This window comes from Melanotaenia boesemani, chromosome 4 (genome assembly GCF_017639745.1).
Source record: "Melanotaenia boesemani isolate fMelBoe1 chromosome 4, fMelBoe1.pri, whole genome shotgun sequence".
Lineage (NCBI taxonomy): Eukaryota > Metazoa > Chordata > Actinopteri > Atheriniformes > Melanotaeniidae > Melanotaenia > Melanotaenia boesemani.
In genome coordinates this window covers 1934328-1953822 of record NC_055685.1, presented here as the reverse complement: position 1 = coordinate 1953822, position 19495 = coordinate 1934328, and the positions used below count along the sequence as shown (strand labels likewise).

At 44.4% G+C, this 19495-nt stretch overlaps 1 protein-coding gene across 3 annotated transcripts in view; it reads right to left on the bottom strand.

Annotated features, from left to right (window-relative positions):
* Window positions 1–1786: 1786 nt before the first annotated feature.
* Window positions 1787–19495, bottom strand: part of LOC121638786 (palmitoyltransferase ZDHHC5-A-like) — a 34927-nt gene continuing 17218 nt past the window's right edge. For 2 of the 3 annotated variants that reach the window (XM_041983769.1, XM_041983768.1), the window contains 10 exons: window positions 13937–14058; window positions 13604–13761; window positions 12850–13022; window positions 12633–12735; window positions 11681–11772; window positions 11307–11433; window positions 8638–8746; window positions 8448–8557; window positions 4452–5488; window positions 1787–2580 (listed from right to left, as the gene is read on the bottom strand). In XM_041983769.1, coding sequence (XP_041839703.1) covers window positions 2343–2580; window positions 4452–5488; window positions 8448–8557; window positions 8638–8746; window positions 11307–11433; window positions 11681–11772; window positions 12633–12735; window positions 12850–13022; window positions 13604–13761; window positions 13937–14058 — 2269 coding nt within the window. In that variant the 3' untranslated portion in view covers window positions 1787–2342. Of the gene's footprint in view, window positions 2581–4332; window positions 4340–4451; window positions 5489–8447; window positions 8558–8637; window positions 8747–11306; window positions 11434–11680; window positions 11773–12632; window positions 12736–12849; window positions 13023–13603; window positions 13762–13936; window positions 14059–19495 lie in introns of all 3 variants that reach the window. The other variant, XM_041983770.1, reaches the window with a different exon arrangement.

Genomic DNA, 19495 nt, shown 5'->3' with positions numbered 1-19495 from the left:
GTTGGTGAGTGTGTGTGAATTGTAGCCTCAGTTTCCTGTTCTTAGCTGGCAGGAGGCACAAAAACAATATCTTGGAAAAATATCAATCTGGTTTTAGGAAAAACCACAATACCGAGACGCCCTTTACAAAATCGTTAATGAGCTCAGGTGCAACTTGGACGCACGGAAACTGAAACTAAGGGCCGCTGTTACATTCTGTTAAATCTATTTCTTTTTGGTAGTACCTTATAAATGTACTTCCTGTTTCTAGCCTTAGGCAAATGAGCTGAATGAGAAGCACCTGTGATTAAGAAGCTGAGTCTATAAAGGCGCCTGGCTCATCTCTATTGTTGTCTCTCTATTCCATCCAGTAGCAGCCATAATTTGGTAACCCATGTTGTTGCCTCTTGGGGATGTCCTCAGATTTCCACAGCTATGCTATCATCAGGAGGTCATCGGGAGACATGGCGATGTAAAGCCATGTCTCCTGATGACCTGGAGTCTAGGATTTTATCATCTTAAAAACATCGCCAGAGTCGCCCATTCCGCTCTCTCTGCCCGGGTTTCAGGATGGTTTTAAGCTTCTTTTACTGGTTTAATAAATGTCTTTGTTGTTGAAACTTCTTATTTATCTGACATTTTTGGTTATGAGCCCTCACAGACCCTGAGGTTCTCTGGTAGCGGTCACTTAGTTGTTCCAAGAGTGAGGACCAAAACCTCCGGCGAGGCCTCTTTTCATTATTACGGTCCTTGTCTGTGGACTAGTCTACCAGAGAAGCTCAGGGCTGCAGAGACTGTTGTTCTTACTGTTTCTTAAGGTGATTTACTCTTTGTTGTAACTGCAGTGTTTATTGAAATGTATTCAGAGGCATTTCCTAAACATGTGCTTTGTTTGTGTGTGTGTGCGAGAGACACAATGAGGTTTTTTTAATTTCCTGGTATATACTCAGGTGTTTTTGACACGCAGAATTTGTTTTTATTATGTAAAACACTGTGTTGCTGTGTGCATGAAAAGTGCTGTGTAAATAAAATTTGACATAAATCCCTTTCTTTCTCATTCTGATGCTCAGCAAGTCGTCTACACATGCTGCCATGTGATTGACTGGTTGGATATTAATGTAAACAGGTAGAGCTGATGAAGAGGACAGTGGGTGTAAATTTTACTTCACAACATTTTCTAAACCTGTGTATTCTGGTCACTTTTACTTTGTTTTTCCAGACAAAAAAGGAAATCAAGCCGTCCTCATGGAACTTTATTTTTAGATTCATTCATGTTTTCATATTTTTCCTTAGTTTAGATTTCCTGTTCTTGACAATGATCTGATTTTATAGCGAAACACTCGAACACAGCACAACACCTTGATGAACGAACCCTTGCAGGAGCCAGTCCTTCTCATCCTGCAGCCGCTTCACCTGGTAGAAAACATCCGCTGCAACTAGCAAACATTATTAAAAACTTCACTTAGCAAGAGCTACATTTCCATAGAAATTCATACAAAACAAAGTCAAATTAAATAGAAATTAAAAAAAGACAACACTTGTATTTTCAAGGCAATTTCTGAAGAAATTCATTTTCTAGAAAACTCCTCCAACTTCGGGAGCCAAAACACAGATTTCCAAGTTTGATTCCCCACTTCCTATTGAAACAGCCGTGGAACAGCTGAACGGTGGTTCGAGGGGGGAGGACATGCTCCAGTCTCCTTTTAAAAAAAGAAATCCACATTTAAAAGCACATGATCCTGTACAAACATCAAGGAATGCATCAGGGAAGTAATCAAAGACGGAGGCATTCAGATTCCTTCTTTTTCCCTAAACGTTTGGTTTCCTGCTCCATCATCACCGATGGAGAAGCTGACTGGTGCCCCTCTCCCAGCCTCCAGTCACTCTGGTTTATATCTTCAGGTGTGACCGTGACCTCCAGGAGACGACAGGTTAGAGGGATTCTGTTCGGGCTGCATTATTGATTTCATGCATCACAACACGTGTTTACACAAATGTCCTGGTGTTCTTGGTCCTAACAGCACCGTGCTGTTACTGGAACCAGTATGATGATTAAAAAACCTTCAGTTTGCTCTGAACAGCTTCCACAGACTGATCAATGACTCAGATCAGGGTGAAATCTATAAATAGGTCTGATGAGACCAGCTGGAGTCTCAAAATGCTAACTTTAATCTTTTTAAAGCAGTTGTAAGTGCCTGGTCTGGTGGGTCCTTGTGATCCAGGTCCTGGCAGTGCTAATGCTAGCACTGCTATGCTAACGCCTCCTCACAGGATCAGTTTGGTCCAGTAAGATCCACAGAAGAACAGCCGGTATGTCATCTGCAGGGTGTCTGAGGACAAGTGGACAGCAGGTGGGCTGCTGTTTACACTGAAATCTCATAGGTAGTTCCCCCGACGCCTGTCACCTTCTTTACCCCGCTGCCCTGCGGCTTGTGGGTGGTGCTCTGCGGCAATGCCACGCTGGGCCGAGTCGTTACAGGCCGGGCAGGTGCTGTCATGGGCCGAGAAGGGGAGGAAGGGGCAGAACAGGAGGATGAGGAGGGAGAAAAGGACTGGCTGCCGTTGGTCCGATTCAGAGGTTTCATCTGGATCAGTTCATCCCTGAGTTAGAAAAACAAAGAAAGAAAGGATGTGACGGCAGGAAGTGGTGGGCGGAGCAGAGGATGAGATGGAGACGTCATGAAACACCTCAACACACAAACTGTAAATTATTTAACTGGAACCAGACGACCAACAGAGAGTTAAGATTAATCTGGAGATAAACCACCAGGGTTCTAAATGTGCAGGTCTTGACCATGTCTGGGCTGGACCCATCCACTCTAGTCCTACCAGTCCAAAGGCCTCATTTCTAAAGCTGGCGTAGGTACAGAAACCGGCGCACGCAAGTTCTAGTCAGGTCTGGGATCTATAAAAACCAGACTTGGTGGGAGAACGTCCCTACCTCCACGGCTACTCTGACCCTGCCGTACGCACAAAATCTGGAGAAACTGCGACACAGACGGTCCAGAAAAAAACCAGAGATGATGAGACGCGAGACATTTGTTCATCTAATATTACCTTTCACACCAAGTGTTAGATATCGAAGCTGTTTGCAAAAATGAATAAAGAGGCACATTCGATGTTACTCCAGAGACAGCATGCTCAGAAAATGAAAGTTTTGCGTGCAATTAAGATTTATTGTGTTTACGGGCATAATCTCATTTTCTCTGTGGCTTTTTTTGTGAGTGTGTGTTACCCTGCACCTCAAGAAAGCGTGATGTGCGTAGAAACACTTGCTTTCTCGTATAGGACAGAATATTTTTCATACCCCTCCATTTGAAGTGTGTCTCTGAAAAACCTTCGTTTGAAGGGGTATATAGCCCGACCACTTACCCCTACCCCTCTGTCCTAAAAGAAATTGGGACACCCCTACCCCTACACGTGAACGCGCAAAACGGAGGGGTAGCGCTAAGTGGTAGGGCAAAGGGGTGAAATGGGATTCAGCCTTAGGAAACACGTAGAGGAGTTTTTATTTCTCCACATAGCTTTTTAGTGGTGTCCCAGTTTTCCTCCAGACTTTATCTCCTGCAGCTCCTTGTCCACCTGGTTAATGGCGGTGATGGTTCCCTCTGCACCTGCAGGACTTCCTCTGAGGACATGTCTGCTGTGGTGCTGCGTGGAGTCTGGCCTCACCCTGCCCACCCAGCTGTAGCCCCGCCCACCCAGCTGGAGCACCAGGAACTGAAAAGAAATTTTATTATAACACTAAATAAACTGCTACCAGTCTCAGGTGTATCTGTACATGTTCATTTTCTAGACTAAATGAGCAGGTCCTCCTCTCTGGCGTCTTCCTCTGACACGGCGTTGATAGCATCTCTACCTGCTGCCCTCCTCCACCTTTCTGACCTGGTGATGACCACTCCGCCCCCACCAGATAAAACCTGTTCTAGGCAAGGCGTTCCCACGTGCACCAACTTTAGAGTTGATTCTAAAATAGGCGTGGGATCTGTGTGCTGCATTTCCTGTTTTTCCTGCATACGCCGCCTGTAGTCTGCTTTGCTAAGCTCAGGATTAGATGTGAGGACCCGGGTCAACGCATGATCTTGTACCAGATCTTTATTTAGTGGATTTTAATAAGCTTTGACTCGTGTTTGTAAAGGGCTGGATCCTGAACAGATGAGACATAACGAGACACTGACCTGGTAATAGCAGAAACATGAAGATGAAACAGCCGTCATGCAAACCGTCAGACACAGAAAGAACACGGATGTCAGATCTAAACACGTCACATACGTGTTCGATGGTAATGACATGAGACAGGAGGAGGTGCACAACAGATGAAGATGAGTAAAGGGAAAAGGAGGAGGAACTCACAGGAAATCTGGCAGGAGGAGGAAGAGGAGGAGGAAGAGGAGCAGTCAGTCAGGCGGGCAGGTGGGTTTCAGCGTTAGCAGCAAACCAGTCGTCCTGATGAAGATGAAGGTCATACTCACTTTGGTGCCGGTATTGCTCCTCCTCCTCCTGCCCCCGCTGCGTTGGCTCCAGCCGACGCCGACGCCTTGCGGACCAGCCGGTACTGCATTTCGGCGGCGGCAGCGCTCGAGTAGGAGAGCGACTTGCCAAGGGGTGGGGGGTGTGGGGAGTGGGTAGGGTGGGTGGTGGAGGAGGGGCCCAGGGGGGTGTCTGTAGAGCGTGTGCGGTAAGGATAGGCGTGGTGGGGCTGTGGGGCAGTGAAGCGAGGAGCGTGGGAGGAGTGGTGGTGGTGATGGTGAGAGTGGTGGTGGTGGTGGTGATGGTGATGGTGGTGTGGGGGGGGTGGGGCTGAGGATATCTGATTGGCCCCGGGGTGGGGCTCCACCAGCAGGCGTTCCCTCTCTGGGGGAGGAGGTGGGGAGGAGGAGGTGGTAGAGGAGGAGGAGCGGTGAAGGAAGGGGTGGTGGTGGTGTGAGGTGTGGTGGTGGTGATGGGGGGACTGGGAGGACTGGGACTGGATGTCGGCGTCTCTCTGCTGGGACAGGAAGGAAGAACCGTAGCTGCCTGTCGCTGGTGTACAGGGTCTCCCAGAAGGAACATCAGGGGCTGCAGGACCAGACACCCTGCCTTTGTCAAACTCATCTCCCCCGGCCAATAAACTGTCGTAGGACAAGCTGCCATTACGAGACGGATGGTGAGGTGGTGGTGTCTGATTGGCTAAACTTTTGAAGCTGGCAGAGGTGGTCGTTGCCTCGGAGATGTGGGCGGCGCCCGCTGAGGTGTGGGTGGAGCTGGAAGATCGAGATGCCACTCCGGAAAGGACGGTGGGATCTGAAAAGGAGGGGTAGGAGCGCCCACCCAGGGAGTAGCCAGGGATCCCCCCCCCTCCTCCTTCCCTCCTCTCCCCTCCAGCGGTCCCCCCCACTCTGTCTGATGAAGCCTCCCTCCGGTCCAGACTGGGCTGCGAGCGGAAACCAGGCTGCTGGCTGGCTTGGAGGAGGGAGGAGGTGGAGGAGGAGGAGTCCCTGGCACTGCCGACACTCTCACCTCGACTTAACTGGGGGGAGAAACAGCAGAATAAGAGTCATAAGAGTTTCAATTCTGCAGCATTACAGCCCCCCCTGGTGTTTACACCAAGGAATAGCAACCCCTCCCCACCATTAGCGGCTGTATCATGAAGAAAAACAGATCCAGTACTGGTCCCTGTTCAATCACTCGAACTAGAATCAGGCTTCCTGTATTCAGAATCACTCTTAGAGCAGGTTTTGCCCACGTTGCCATGGAAACCACACATTCAGTCAGCTCATCAAAACTGTCCGAGTGTGTTTTGCTTACGTCGCCGAAATAAGATAGATAAAACCAAATAAGAAATTAAATTTGGTCTGAGACTGATCTGGAACCCACCATGGGATTTTATCAGAAATCTGATTCTGTTGTCATCACGTCCTCTTTAGTTTTTATTTCAGCATCTTAACTGTCTTCATCTTAACCACACATACAGACGTGGATAGAATTGTTGGTTCCCTTCGGTTAATAAAAGAAAAACTCACACTGGTCACAGAAATAACTTGAATCTGACTAAAGTGATAATAAATAAAACTTCTATGAAATTTAACCACTGAAAGTCAGACGTTGCTTTTCAACCATCCTTCAACAGAATTATTTAAAAAATAAACTCATGAAACAGGCCTGGACTAAAATGATGGAACCCTTAGAAAAGACTGAAAATAATGTGACCAAAGGGACGTGTTAATCCAGGTGTGTCCACTAATTAGCATCACAGGTGTCTACAAGCTTGTAACCAGTCAGTGGGCCTATATATAGGCTACAGGTAGTCACTGTGCTGTTTGGTGACATGGTGGGTACCACACTCAACATGGACCAGAGGAAGCAAAGAAAGAGTTGTCTCAGGAGGTTAGAAAGAAAGTTATAGACCAGCATGTTAAAGGTAAAGGCTATAAGACCATCTCCAAGCAGCTTGATGTTCCTGTGGCTACAGCTGCACATATTATTCAGAAATTTAAGATCCATGGGACTGTAGCCAACCTCCCTGGACGTGGCTGCAGGAGGAAAACTGATGACAAACCAAAGAGACGAATAATATGAACGGTAACAAAAGAGCCCAGAAAAACTTCTAAAGAGATTAAAGGTGAACTTCAAGCTGAAGGAACATCAGATCGCAGCATCCGTCCTTGTTTGAGCCAATGGGACTTAATGGGAGACGACCAAGGAGGAACCATTGTTAAAAACAAACCATAAAAAAGACAAACTACATGCTGACAAGCCACAAAGCTTCTGGGAGAATGTCCTATGGACAGATGAGACACAAATGGAACTTTTTGCCAAAACACATTAGCTCTATGTTTCCAGACGGAGAAATGAAGCATATGAAGAAAGAACACCGTCCCTACTGTGGAACATGGAGGAGGTTCTGTTATGTTCTGGGCTGCTTTGCTGCATCTGGTACAGGGTGTCTGGAATCTGTGCAGGTACAATGAAATCTCATCAATCTTCAAGTTATTTCTGTGACCACTGAGTCATTAACCGAAGGGTACCAACAATTTTATCCACGTTTGTACCCCTAACGCTCATTTTTACATATACATCCCTGAAACATTTTTACGTATACATCCCTGAAACATTTTAACGTATACATCCCTGAAACATTTTAACGTATACATCCCTGAAACATTTTAACGTATACATCCCTGAAACATTTTTACGTATACATCCATGAAACATTTTTACGTATACATCCCTGAAACATTTTTACGTATACATCCATGAAACATTTTTACGTATACATCCCTGAAACATTTTTACGTATACATCCATGAAACATTTTTACGTATACATCCATGAAACATTTTAACGTATACATCCCTGAAACATTTTAACGTATACATCCCTGAAACATTTTTACGTATACATCCCTGAAACATTTTTACGTATACATCCATGAAACATTTTTACGTATACATCCCTGAAACATTTTTACGTATACATCCCTGAAACATTTTTACGTATACATCCCTGAAACATTTTTACGTATACATCCCTGAAACATTTTTACGTATACATCCCTGAAACATTTTTACGTATACATCCATGAAACATTTTTACGTATACATCCATGAAACATTTTTACGTATACATCCCTGAAACATTTTTACGTATACATCCCTGAAACATTTTTACGTATACATCCCTGAAACATTTCCCTGATGCGCCTTTTTTTCTTCCTGTCTGTGTCCCGGCGGTTTACAGTTGTAGAAGTTTTCTCTGCTGCATATGAAGGGCAGGGCAGGGTCCACAATCCTGCAGGTTTTACAAGTTTCCCACTGTGACTCACCATGTTAGTCACATTAAATGGACCTGACCTGCTCCCAGTCTGTAACTTAGTCATTAATCTGAATCAGGTGTGTTACAGCAGGGAAACATGGAAAGTCTGCAAGACCGGGGGCCTGGAGTGCCAGGACTGAGGATCCCTGGTTTATAGGGACGTCACTGAGACAACAGAAGGTCTGATGAGTTTAAATATTTCATCTGAGCTACAGGATGACAACAAAAGGGGAAAATCTACAGGAAGGAAATGAAACTAGTTTTAAAAGATGTGGTGGAGGGGGCAGTATCTGTACTGGACCATAAGATGGGAGGTTCTGGACCACATGTTGGCTCAAATACTGAACAGAACCAACAACACCAATCCTGATTTACTCGGTTGCCCAACTTGATTAAAAGTCCATTTTTTAACTCTGAACAGTGCAGCAGAGCAGGAATAACTGGTCTTTTCAGGATCTGAGCCAGGTCCAGAACTAACAGGGAAGAACAGAGACTAGAAGTGGAGGGAGGATGTTGTCAGAATCACCACTTACTGATACTGATCAACAGTAAGCCACTGAGAAACCAAACCAAGATGGCAACAGGAAATCAAAAGGAAAAACAAAGATGGAGACGAGTTAGATTGTAGTGACAAAGCAGCAGCAGGGGCAACCGGATCAGAACCAGAACAGTACCTGGTTAGCATAGGCATGCGTCAGTGCTGTGTGGTTCTTTCCTGGGCTGTAGGTAGGCCGGTACTTGTACATGGTGGGGGTGGGAGGGGCTTTGTTCAGCAGGCTGCAGTCTGCAGGAAGGAGGTGAAACAACGAGTCAGACAATAGTCGAATTTGTGTTTACATCAGAAGCTGGTTTGGACTGGAGTACCCTCAGTGTTTCCCCTGCTGACTCCAGGGTAACGCAGCTCCGGTTTAGGAGGCGGCGGTGGCTCAGCATCACATGACTGACTCTCCATCATCTCTAGACTGGACTTGGACTAGTGGGGAGAAGAAAACGTCATTATTCATGTTCCACAGCTACCACAAAAAGTCATACAACTTTAGCCCTGTCCTGGAAAAGTTGATCAGTTTTAAACATTTTAACAAAGAAACTGCAAGTAGAGATCAGATTGGGGAACCTCCATCTGAACCAGCTGGGGTTCTGATGGGCTTGTTAGTCTTTACAGGGCTGGAGCAAATCATTAGCACAGATTCAAGCTCTACACTGACCCCAATCCAAGCTACAGCGACAACATGGCTGCTGGGGGCAGGAGTGGTTTGTTGGGCTCCACTCATGCCCCTGGTATTTTACAGCTTTTTATTGTTAATGTGTGTTTGGACCTACAACTTTTTACCCCACAGCAAAAGCAACAAGGTTTATTTAAACAATGGTGAACAAACCAAGCTTTTAATGCTGGACATGGACACCTCACTCTGTATGCCATCTGGACATCAAAAGGCCAGAGTGACAGAAACTCTGGCTTACCATGGTTACCATCACGGCAAGAGAGAGCGTATGCATCTGAAGTTCTACTGGTGCTTTTGGCTGGAGATATACATCTGAACCCGGCCCGACCACGCTTCAACACCAGGCTACCTGTGTGGGGATCCTGCCTGACACAGGTGAAGCAATGCAGGTGGCACCACCCCTGACCACACCAGTGTCTCACGCAGCGGAGCTGCAGAAAAATTTGCAGGAAGGCCAGGAGACACTGGAGCAACGTCATGCCAAGGAGCGAAGCGCATCGGAGCCCCGTGTGAAGACATCTGACCGAGGCTACACCAGTGGGTAACCCCGCCTGACAGATCCCCATCCAAGGACTGAGCAGGGAACAACTACGGCGACAACTACAACTACTAACCGCGAGGCTGCGGCGGCTGTGGGTGGCGGCGTGGGCTTTTGCTGCTGGTCGGAAGACAGAGCGGCGGCTAATGCAGGGTGTGCTAACCTCGGTGGTTGAACAGATTACATGCTACAAACACGCTCAGAAACTGTCACGCTGCACAAAAACAAAATTAATATACATCAAAGACTAATTTAAATGTCATTTAGTTTAACTGAAAACCCAACTGGAAAGTCTAGCCTTGAATGTCATTTCATCACCTACTATGAACTTTGATACTGTTGTCCTCTATAATCCACCTTCGTATACTGTTTACCTTTTAGGATGAATTAAGTCATGTAGGGAAGCACCCATAGACTGTATATAAAAGATCACCCACTAATAGGGAACATGAGCTGGGACTAGACCATTGCGAGACAGGTTAGTTTTACCCTAATGATGATGTGTTGTTGCAATAATAATCCCGCTCCCTCTCCGGGCCTCCATGACGTCATTTGTAGGTTTCTAAACAGCAAAAGTGAAGCTCGTTGGGCAGTTCCCACCATCGCCATCTTGGCAGCGTCACGGGTGTCTTGACTCCCGGAAAATCCAAAAATGGGCAAATGGTGGAGCTGAGATGGGGACTGTGAGGGTGGGGGTGGAGGATTGACGTCTATCAAACTCTGAGCTGCCTGTAGCTAAGAGCTAACTGAGCCAACTCTGATCTAAGGCATGTTAGCCGCCTAAAAACCGTGGTTGTGCAGTTTACTATGTTTAAAAGTTCAAAGAAAACAGAAAATGTTTTAAAAGTGATGTGGGAATGAGGTCTAAAAGGCAGGTTGTTGGGTTTTGTTAGGAGAAAACTGGACCAGGATGTTTACATCATCCAGGACATGGGTAAAAACAACCAGGACTTTCTGTCCTGGGGCGGCGAGGGTTGCCAGGTTGGATCTTCATGTCGAGGTGTCCCTGGGCAGGACACTGAACCCCTAGTTGTTCCTGATGGGTTGTGTTTAGTGCCTTGCATGGCAGCTTCCGCCGTGTGTTATGTAAACTGCTCTGGAATCATTCCAGGTACAGTAAAGCGCTGTATAAATATATTTTTACGATTTGTTTTGTCTGAAATGAGACTGGAAAAGTGGAGTTCTGGCCTTTTTAACGGTTTTGTTTTATTTTTTTCCTTAAAAATTACTAAATGAATAGTTAAGTTTGATTTCTTCCATCACCTCTGCTCTGCTGCAATTTATTTTGAGGTTTCTGATTTCTTCGTTTCTCCGTGATGGTGCGAGTTTGGATCTAATTGTTTCTGTTTTAAGTAGAGCTGCAGCATCAATGACTGACTTCAGTTTCCTGTTAAAATGATCAACAATAAAACCACATGAAGCAGGTAAAATCTGAGCAGGAGTTTGCTCTAAAACCTGCAGCTACTTCAGGAGTAACATACGGTTTCCTCCCAGTTCTCACCGGGGCCTCCTGGTGGATAAAACTGGTGATGTTAAACTGCTTACTGCTGCAACATGAAGGATTTCTACAAACTGAATTTCAAAGTGCTTTTAAAACTCTTGCTGCCATCTGGACATGCCTGTATGCAAACTAATCCAGTGCAGATTTCAATGAGGAGCACAGTTGCATAACGTGTTTATCAGCAGGGTGGAGGAAGGCTTTTTCTCTCTGACTGGTGATTAAATCAAACAGATTGATAAGGCTTCAGCAAGGCGCCTCCTGCTGTTCTTACCCTGTGCAGGTCTCCTTGGATGCCGTTGTCCAGGATCTTTGCAGCCAGCTGGGCTTCTGTCAGCTGTGGCCGAAGAAATGGAGGCTGAACACTCACGCTCTGCACACACTTCTTCCTGCCCAGATACCTGCAACACCACATATACCCAACGCCAAACTGAGAACGCTCTGGAATGTTCTTACTCAGGACTTAATGATCTAAATGTTGGCCTGATGCAACCAACCCTGCTGTATTTAACGAGCTTTGATCAGTTAACTGGTGGAAGCTAGGTATGAAAAGCTGCTAACGTTCCTAGAAAAACAATCCAGCGAACACAGAACATGGAGCACGCCATGGCTGTGTAGAGTTTGTAAGCATGGATGTGAATAACTCACCTGGGTGCCTGAGAGCTGCAGAGGACACGAGTAACGTTCTTCCAACAGCCGTTAGTGAAAGGGTTAACACCCCCTCTGAACTTCCCCGTCACCTGGGGAGAGAACACACCTGTCTTACAAGGAAGAGCAGCATAAAAAAATGCAACATGACACCAACTCAACATAATCAATGCACACCGACCCAGCCTTAAAGAGGTCAGGGTTTGATGGTCTGGAGCAGAAGGAGTGTCTAGTTCCAGCAGTGGTCCAGGTTCTTTATTTCCCCTGGTCCCGGATTATTTATGTCTCAACCAGCACCTGGAAGTCGGAGCTAGCCAGATGTTTTCCTGCTTTTTCATTATGGAGTTTCCAGAAAGAAGGACCAGGTCCAGGTGGAGGACCAGGTGGAGGTCCTGGGCCAGGTAGAGGACCAGGTGGAGGTCCTGGTCCAGGCAGAGGACCGTGTAGAGGTCCTGGTGCAGGCAGAGGACCAGGTAGAGGTCCTGATAGAGGACCGTGTAGAGGTCCTGGTCCAGGCAGAGGACCGTGTAGAGGTCCTGGTCCAGGTAGAGGACCGTGTAGAGGTCCTGGTCCAGGCAGAGGTCCTGGTCCAGGCAGAGGACCGTGTAGAGGTCCTGGTCCAGGCAGAGGACCGTGTAGAGGACCTGGTCCAGGCAGAGGACCGTGTAGAAGTCCTGGTCCAGGCAGAGGACCGTGTAGAGGACCTGGTCCAGGCAGAGGACCGTGTAGAGGACCCTTTCATCTGTTTCTCTGAGTTAATGTGAAGGGTTTATTCATTCTGCACACAGCAGAGATGTAGTTTACCATTTCTAGATTCTAAAACCCAGGAGGAGGGTTGATATGGTTCTACAAGTTTATTGTGGTGGAAATTAATTTTTGCTCTGAACATCAGAGACTTTGATATCAATAACAAAATCTATAATTGTTACAGTCACTGAAATAACTTATCTACCTGCTCATTGGTCGTCCTGCCTCTGGCCACAAGCACTACATGGAAACCAGTAAGACCAGCAACGGGGATGAAGAACAGACCTGCAACACACATTACAGCCAGTCTGGAAACACAGAGTCAAGGAATCCTTCCAGATCTTTAAAGACAAAACCCCACCAGACAGGGTTTCATGGATCAGTCTGGTTGAGACAGAGGACAGAGGGACAGTAAAGGATACGTGACGATTGCATGGAGACGGTCGATGTTCTGCTGATGGTAGAGGATGAAGAGCAGGCCGAAGCCAAACACAGCCATGATGTGTGCCGTAAGAGACAGGAGGAAGAGGAAGAAGTAGCGGTAGTTCCTCCTGCCGATGCAGTTGTTCACCCATGGACAGTGATGGTCGAAGTCCTACAGAGTTAGGTCAGGATTCAGACATTCAGAGGTGAGAGGTGTTTGTATAAATCAACAAGATACAAACATTAAAAGTGGTTTCTGGCAGGGTGTCTGCGTACGGTAGACCGACTCTGCGTACGGTAGGGTGTCTATGGACAGTAGGGTGTCTATGTACGGTAGGGTGACTGCGTATGGTAGGGTATCCAGCTGATGGGGGGCTGTGAGACTCTTCCAGTTAAACAACTGATGTTTATCTGTAAAAGTCTTTAAAATCAGCCAACAATAACATGCCTACATGACGATGTCCTTCCAGTTAGTGTCTTGTTAGCTCTTTGAGCTTTGAGCATGGTCTTCTGAAAGAAGCAGATTTCTTTCTACTGAAAAGAAGAAAAACTCTGCTGTCTACTTAGTCCGACCAGCTCCTCAGTAGCTTACAGTCAGAAAGCTGCTATGTTGTCTCAAATCTTTGAAAGGTAAATGATGAATAGGAGCATGCAACCCTAACCCCCAATCCGAGGCTGTCCAGCTCCATGCCCAACTGGAAACAGATTAAACAACACTGGAGAGGGAAAGCAAGCGTGTGAGCATGGACACACCTCCACACAGTTGTCACAGACGGAGCAGTGGGAGCACCGTGGAGGCCTGTAAAACCGGCAGGTTGAACACCACTTCATCCTGACCTGGATCCCTCTAATTTCCACCGTCTTATAGAGCGGAGCGCGGAAATCATCTTCCTTGTCCTCGTCCTCCTCAGCTACACAGATAAGACACATATCAGACCGTCATACAGCCTCTACTGGCCACACAGATAGTCAGAATGACCTGTTTTTATCCAGTAGGTCTACATGTGGTTGTTACAGAAAAATATGGACAACTTTATTCAGCAATGGGAACAAAAAAAACTTGCACTGCGGCATAAACCTTCTCACCTCTTGGGAAGATGCCGGGGTCCATAAATGTGGCCATACAGAAGTTAGCCAACACAAATAAGAAGATGGCTCCATTGTAGATGGGAACAGCTACAGAGAAACGCTCTGAAAGCCACGGACATCTGAAATGTAAAGAAAAACAACATCACCAACAAGTGTGCAAACTTACAGCAGCTCACCCCAGTAAAGTCTGCAACATCGATGCAGCTTCAATCATTCCTCAAAACAAGAATTTGGTGCACAAGTTTGAGTTTAAGTAGGATTTTTTTCTGATGCACACATACATTCACCTAAATATTAAGTGCTGCTGAAGACTCATCTCTTACCTGATAAGACCAAGCCTGTTAACTGCTCTTTAGTGATCACAATTTACTGAAGCTGGGAGTTTATGTTCACCAGAATAAAAAGGGCTCAGTGGATGGACCAATACTCAGTCCAAGGCAGATCTCGGAGGGAGAACTGTAGATTAACACAGGTCTGGTGGAGCCATTTTAGTTATTGGGATGTTAGCACTTTGCTGAGGTCTGGAAGAAGACCCAAACTGTCTCCCTCAGCTGAAAGGAAAGTAGTAAGGATGTTCATGAACAACCAAAGAACCACCAGATGCTCCAGCTTGGCATAAACTGGAGTCTGCTGGAACACCAGAGTCCGCAGTAAAACCACTTTTACATGGCCATGCACCGGAATTCACACCTTCCAGCTGGACTGGACTTTGCAGCCAGACATCTTCTCATCTACCTAACCTAGCTTAATTTACTCCCTGTCTGTTTATGTTAGCATCACTGTGGGTTTCCCAACCTAGCCTAGCATACCATTAGCTAACAGCTTAAAGCCAGTAAGTCACTGCAGAAATAAAGTGTAGAAAATATCTAAGAGTCCAGAACGAGGTTCATCCCACCATCAGCTGCGTGGTGAGACAGATGACAGGAGGGTGGATGTGAAGCAGGGAGAAGTTAAAATGATGAACATTATTCTCTGTCTGCAGCTACGTCATGATGTCCGTCCTAGCTTTACTTGTCAGGAAATCCTAGAATGAGACGCAGGCTGCAGCAGCTCGCTGTGGTGTTGTGGAGGAACATGAGTTCCAGACTATCTGGGACCATTTTATGTGTAAAAAAGACATGTTTTACCATCTAAGGAAAGAGTCTGGTTTTTATTTTGGTTCATATGAGTCATGACTTCATGGCCAAAAAACTAATGGAGTAGAGAAAATGATTTAACATTAAAGGGAATCAGAGGACTGCATGAATGATGTTCTACCAGTAGCCTCACTTATTATATTGCTTATAGAATCACCTATGGTCTAAATCTAAAGATAAATTCACCAGTACAGCTGGTACTCCACAGCAAGATTAATTCACAATGCTAATTTAAAATAAAATAAATATTTTAATTTATATTTATTATTTTTATTCACATATATTTTTAAATTAATCAAACGTTTTATTTTAACTTTTATTTAACTGTATTTTAGTGGAAGAACTGAGTCAAATAACAGACATTACTAACATTAATACTGCAAACTCAATAATGATTTTCATAGTTGGTGTAGGTTTATGTATTTTTTGGGGGGCGGGGTAGGAGTTATTACAAACAAATGATCAGAAACTATGTTTGTGCCTTGATTTTGCAGGCAGATGGCAGTCCGGTGGCCTTAAGGAGTGTTTCATCCCACTCAATCCTGTCCGGTTCTCAGCATCTATTCTGGCTGCCGTGGATGAAGCTTTTCCATCGGATCTTGAAGACGTTCCTACAGGCAAACAGGTAATTGTCTTGGAGATTTTTTTATTTGTGGATGAAGTGTCATAGTGAAATAATTTCATTCCACCATCTTTTGATGTTAATGATATTGTAGATAATTTCTCAGGGAGATACTTAAACCTTTGTTCTGCTTTAGCCCTTGTCTGAGGAACCTTGTTGCAGATCTGCTGTCATCAAGCAGAAGCGGCTTAGGCAGCAGGTTTGTAATGTCTCATGTATATCATTTGTGGTATTACACATGGTGAAAGCCGCAGTGATACCAAAGTTCTTTTGTTAACATGGTTTTTATGTTTATATTTACACCTACAACACGTGCTCCGGTGTCTGTTGGTGTCGAGGCAGACGCAGCGGTGGAAAAGGTTAGAGCAAATTTGTCAAGAGTAATACCTGATTTTTTTTTAAATTGCATTTTGTTTATGAAGAACATTGTCTTTTTCCCAAAGTTGGTGTCAGTGAACATAAATGATGAAAGTGTAAATGTTTATATTCTTTTCATTTTTATGATTAAATCTATGTATCTTTTCCTGTGGCTTTGTGGGTAGTTTTATGTGGAAATGCTATGTTGGTATGCCATGTTTTTGTTGTTAAACTCTTGTCTTTTAAAGGTTGAGGCAGCATCTAGCCAGGTGTCGGCCAGCTGTGTTGATGCCACACCGTGCCCAGTGTGTGCCTGTGACGTGCCAGGACCCACCTGTTCAGAGGTTCCAGTGGCTGTCCAGGCGCCAGAGGGTGGTGGCTTGCAGCGCACACAAGAAGCCACCAAAGGTAGGAGTGACACTAACATTTGTGTGTGCACTACAGAAATGCCTGTCCCTCTAATTTCAGGAAAGAGTGTTAAAACTGTGTCTGATAGCACTCAGATACTCATTTCGTGTAGTGTTGTAGCTGCAATTAAACCCAAAATGTCTCCTGTGTGGACTTGGCGAGTATCAGATGTGGATCAGGTCAGTGTGGAAGGGAAAAAGTTACTGGCATGTCTGTTTAGGGAAAAACAGAAAAGTGGCAGAAACAAGGAGCTATGCAAGTTGGTTGAGCGACATAATGTATTTGGTAGGAGGTGGAAGGTGAAGATGGCGTACCCATTTGGTGGGAATTGTGATGTGTCTGAAGAGGACTTTGAGATGGAGGCTAAGCTCCAGGAGTATTTGCTTGTGGAGGGAATGTGTCTTTTAGAGCTTGATGGTGCTACACGTCTGATTATCCATCACAATGATTATTTTGCAGTTGTAGATTGTGGAATATGTAATAATCAGGGTTTGGCAGCAGGAACTGGAACATCAGTTGTCGTTTTTAACACATTTTTTAATGACCTGATGTTACATATTAGGAACTTAGAGAAGTCTCAGAATGCACAGGGGTATGGTGTTAGATGCATTCATGTAGAAGAAAGTCATGTGGATGGAGACAGACGTGGCTTTTGCTGGTAGAGAAGGTTCAGGTGAGTGTAAGGATGGCAGTTCCCCTAGTTATGTTAGATCGCTCAGGGGAAACTTTCATCAGGGCGATTCTAGATTTCTTTATGGTGGCCTGCAGTGTGTAGCAATAAGCTTGTTAGCCTTAGCTACACATAAATTGCACAGTGTGTTTACATGGCAGTCTGAGACTTTGGATAAAGTTTTAGTATTAGGAGATGAGCTGTACTGATATTTGCAGGAGAGTAATCAAATCAGTGCTGGACAGGAAAGACTTTGTATTTTGGATTTGCCTAACAACAGAGATGTGGATGGACAAAAGTTTTATTTTGATTATGGTGATTTTGTTTCGGGAGAAATCGATGTGGTTACTGGAGAATTTATTAATGCAGGTGTGCACACTACTCTCCGTGATGGATTGGCAAAGATTTGCACAAAATATGAAACTTGCTTTTTAACACTGAGTGACAGTACTTCTGCCATCATTAATCAAGATGGATTAATCAAGGAGTTGATTCTCATGCACGCAGTGCAGATGGGATGATAGATGTGACAGGTACAAGTGTAGTTGTCTATTTCAGTAGTCTTAGTGAAGTTTACAACCACATACATAGATCTGCTGATGGTATCACAGTAACACGTAAGCTTTTTGAGATTAGTGGAGTAAATGTAATTCACAGCGTAGCTCAGAGTGAAAGTCAGCATGTGTCTTTGTGTGTTGTTGCTGATGTGAGTGAGTTTAGTTCACGTTTAGATGATCCTACTGAGCAGGCCAGGTCAAGTTTTGACAACCATATAGATAAGAAGAGGAGGACAGGAGGAGAAATTCAACATCAAAGTTCAGTGATGCTGACCAAGTCCATTCTGATGTAGAATTTGTCTGTGATAGAGGTAGGAGATGTTTAGAGTTCAATCCAATGTCAACGGAGGTTGCAGATGCTTTGTGTAGAAAGCTGAATACTGAATCAGAGAAGGTTGCAGCAGTATCTTTAGCATGGGGGTTTTTAGGTCCACCTTGTCTGACTGAGAAAATAGTTCCAGATGGTTCCTGTTTCTTTCGTGCCATTAGTTTGGCTATTTCTGGGACTCAGAGACATCATAGGAAAGTTAGACTAGCTGTTGTGAAGCAGTTACAAAGCAATCCTGTAAGATATGAGGAAATTTTGAGAAGGGAGTTTAGCTCAGTTTCAGATTACCTCAATAGGTCCAGGATTTGTTATGTTGATGCTTGGGGCCACAGAGGTAGAGATTCAAGCAGCTGCAGATTGTTTAGGCGTTAATATCTTTACCTTTTATAATGGTCGCTGGCTTGAATATAGTTGTAAGGACCATCTGTTGTCAAAACAGGGAATATATATAACCAATATCAATGGTAATCATTATGAGACTGTTGTCTGTGTGAAATTACCTCAAATAGACAAATAGACGTGTTATGAATGTTGCAAGACAACAGTTTCAGAAGGGTACAATTTCAGAAAAACAAAACAAAGATCCAGCTGTTGATGTGGATAATGTAAAAGTTAGGCAGTTGTTTGAGGTACAGGACATAGATAGCCTTACTAAAGATAGATGTTAGACCTAATATTTGTAAATGTATATATTCATCTTCAAACTATTTAAAAAGTAAATGGGCATCCAAACAAAGATCAAAATATCAATATCAAATGTGTTATAGAGAGACACTAAAACTTTTTAGAAAAGTATAGAGAAAAAAGAAGGATGAAGGTAAAAGAAATATAAACAAGATGTGTCTTCAGGAAAAAATGAAAAAACGGAGCAGACTTCCATATGAATATGATCTTCATAAACAAAAGAAGCTGGAACAAAGTATACTTAAGTATAAACATAATCTCTTGCACAAGGAAAAAGTTAAAGAACACAACAAACGTAAACATAAATCTTTCTTAAGGAAAAAAAGAACCTTGTAAAAATAAATATCTAACCAATCAGATGTGGAGCTGCTAAGAAAACAATCTGTACAAATAAATATTCTACTCCTAAGAATAAGAAACGAGTAAAAGATTTAGTAACTTTAAAAAGACAACAAAACAAAGACAAGTTGAAAGATTTTGAGGTTGTAATGAAGCAGTTTCTGGATAAAGTTGAGGAAGGACCTGATTATGTTTGCTGTTGTTGCAAGTGGGTTGCTTTTCAAACGGCAGGTTTTAAATTGTAAGCCATTATAAAAAGAATAAAATGTGATGAGTATTTGCACATAATGTCCTGCCCATCGTTAGAAACATCATGGGGTAAATTATGGTTTTGTTTGTCATTACAAGGTTAGTAAAGGACAAATGCTGCCTGAATGTGCCGCAAATAACTTGCATCTTCATTCCATTCCTCCAGAATTAGCATGCTTGAATAGTTTGGAACAGCATTTAATAGC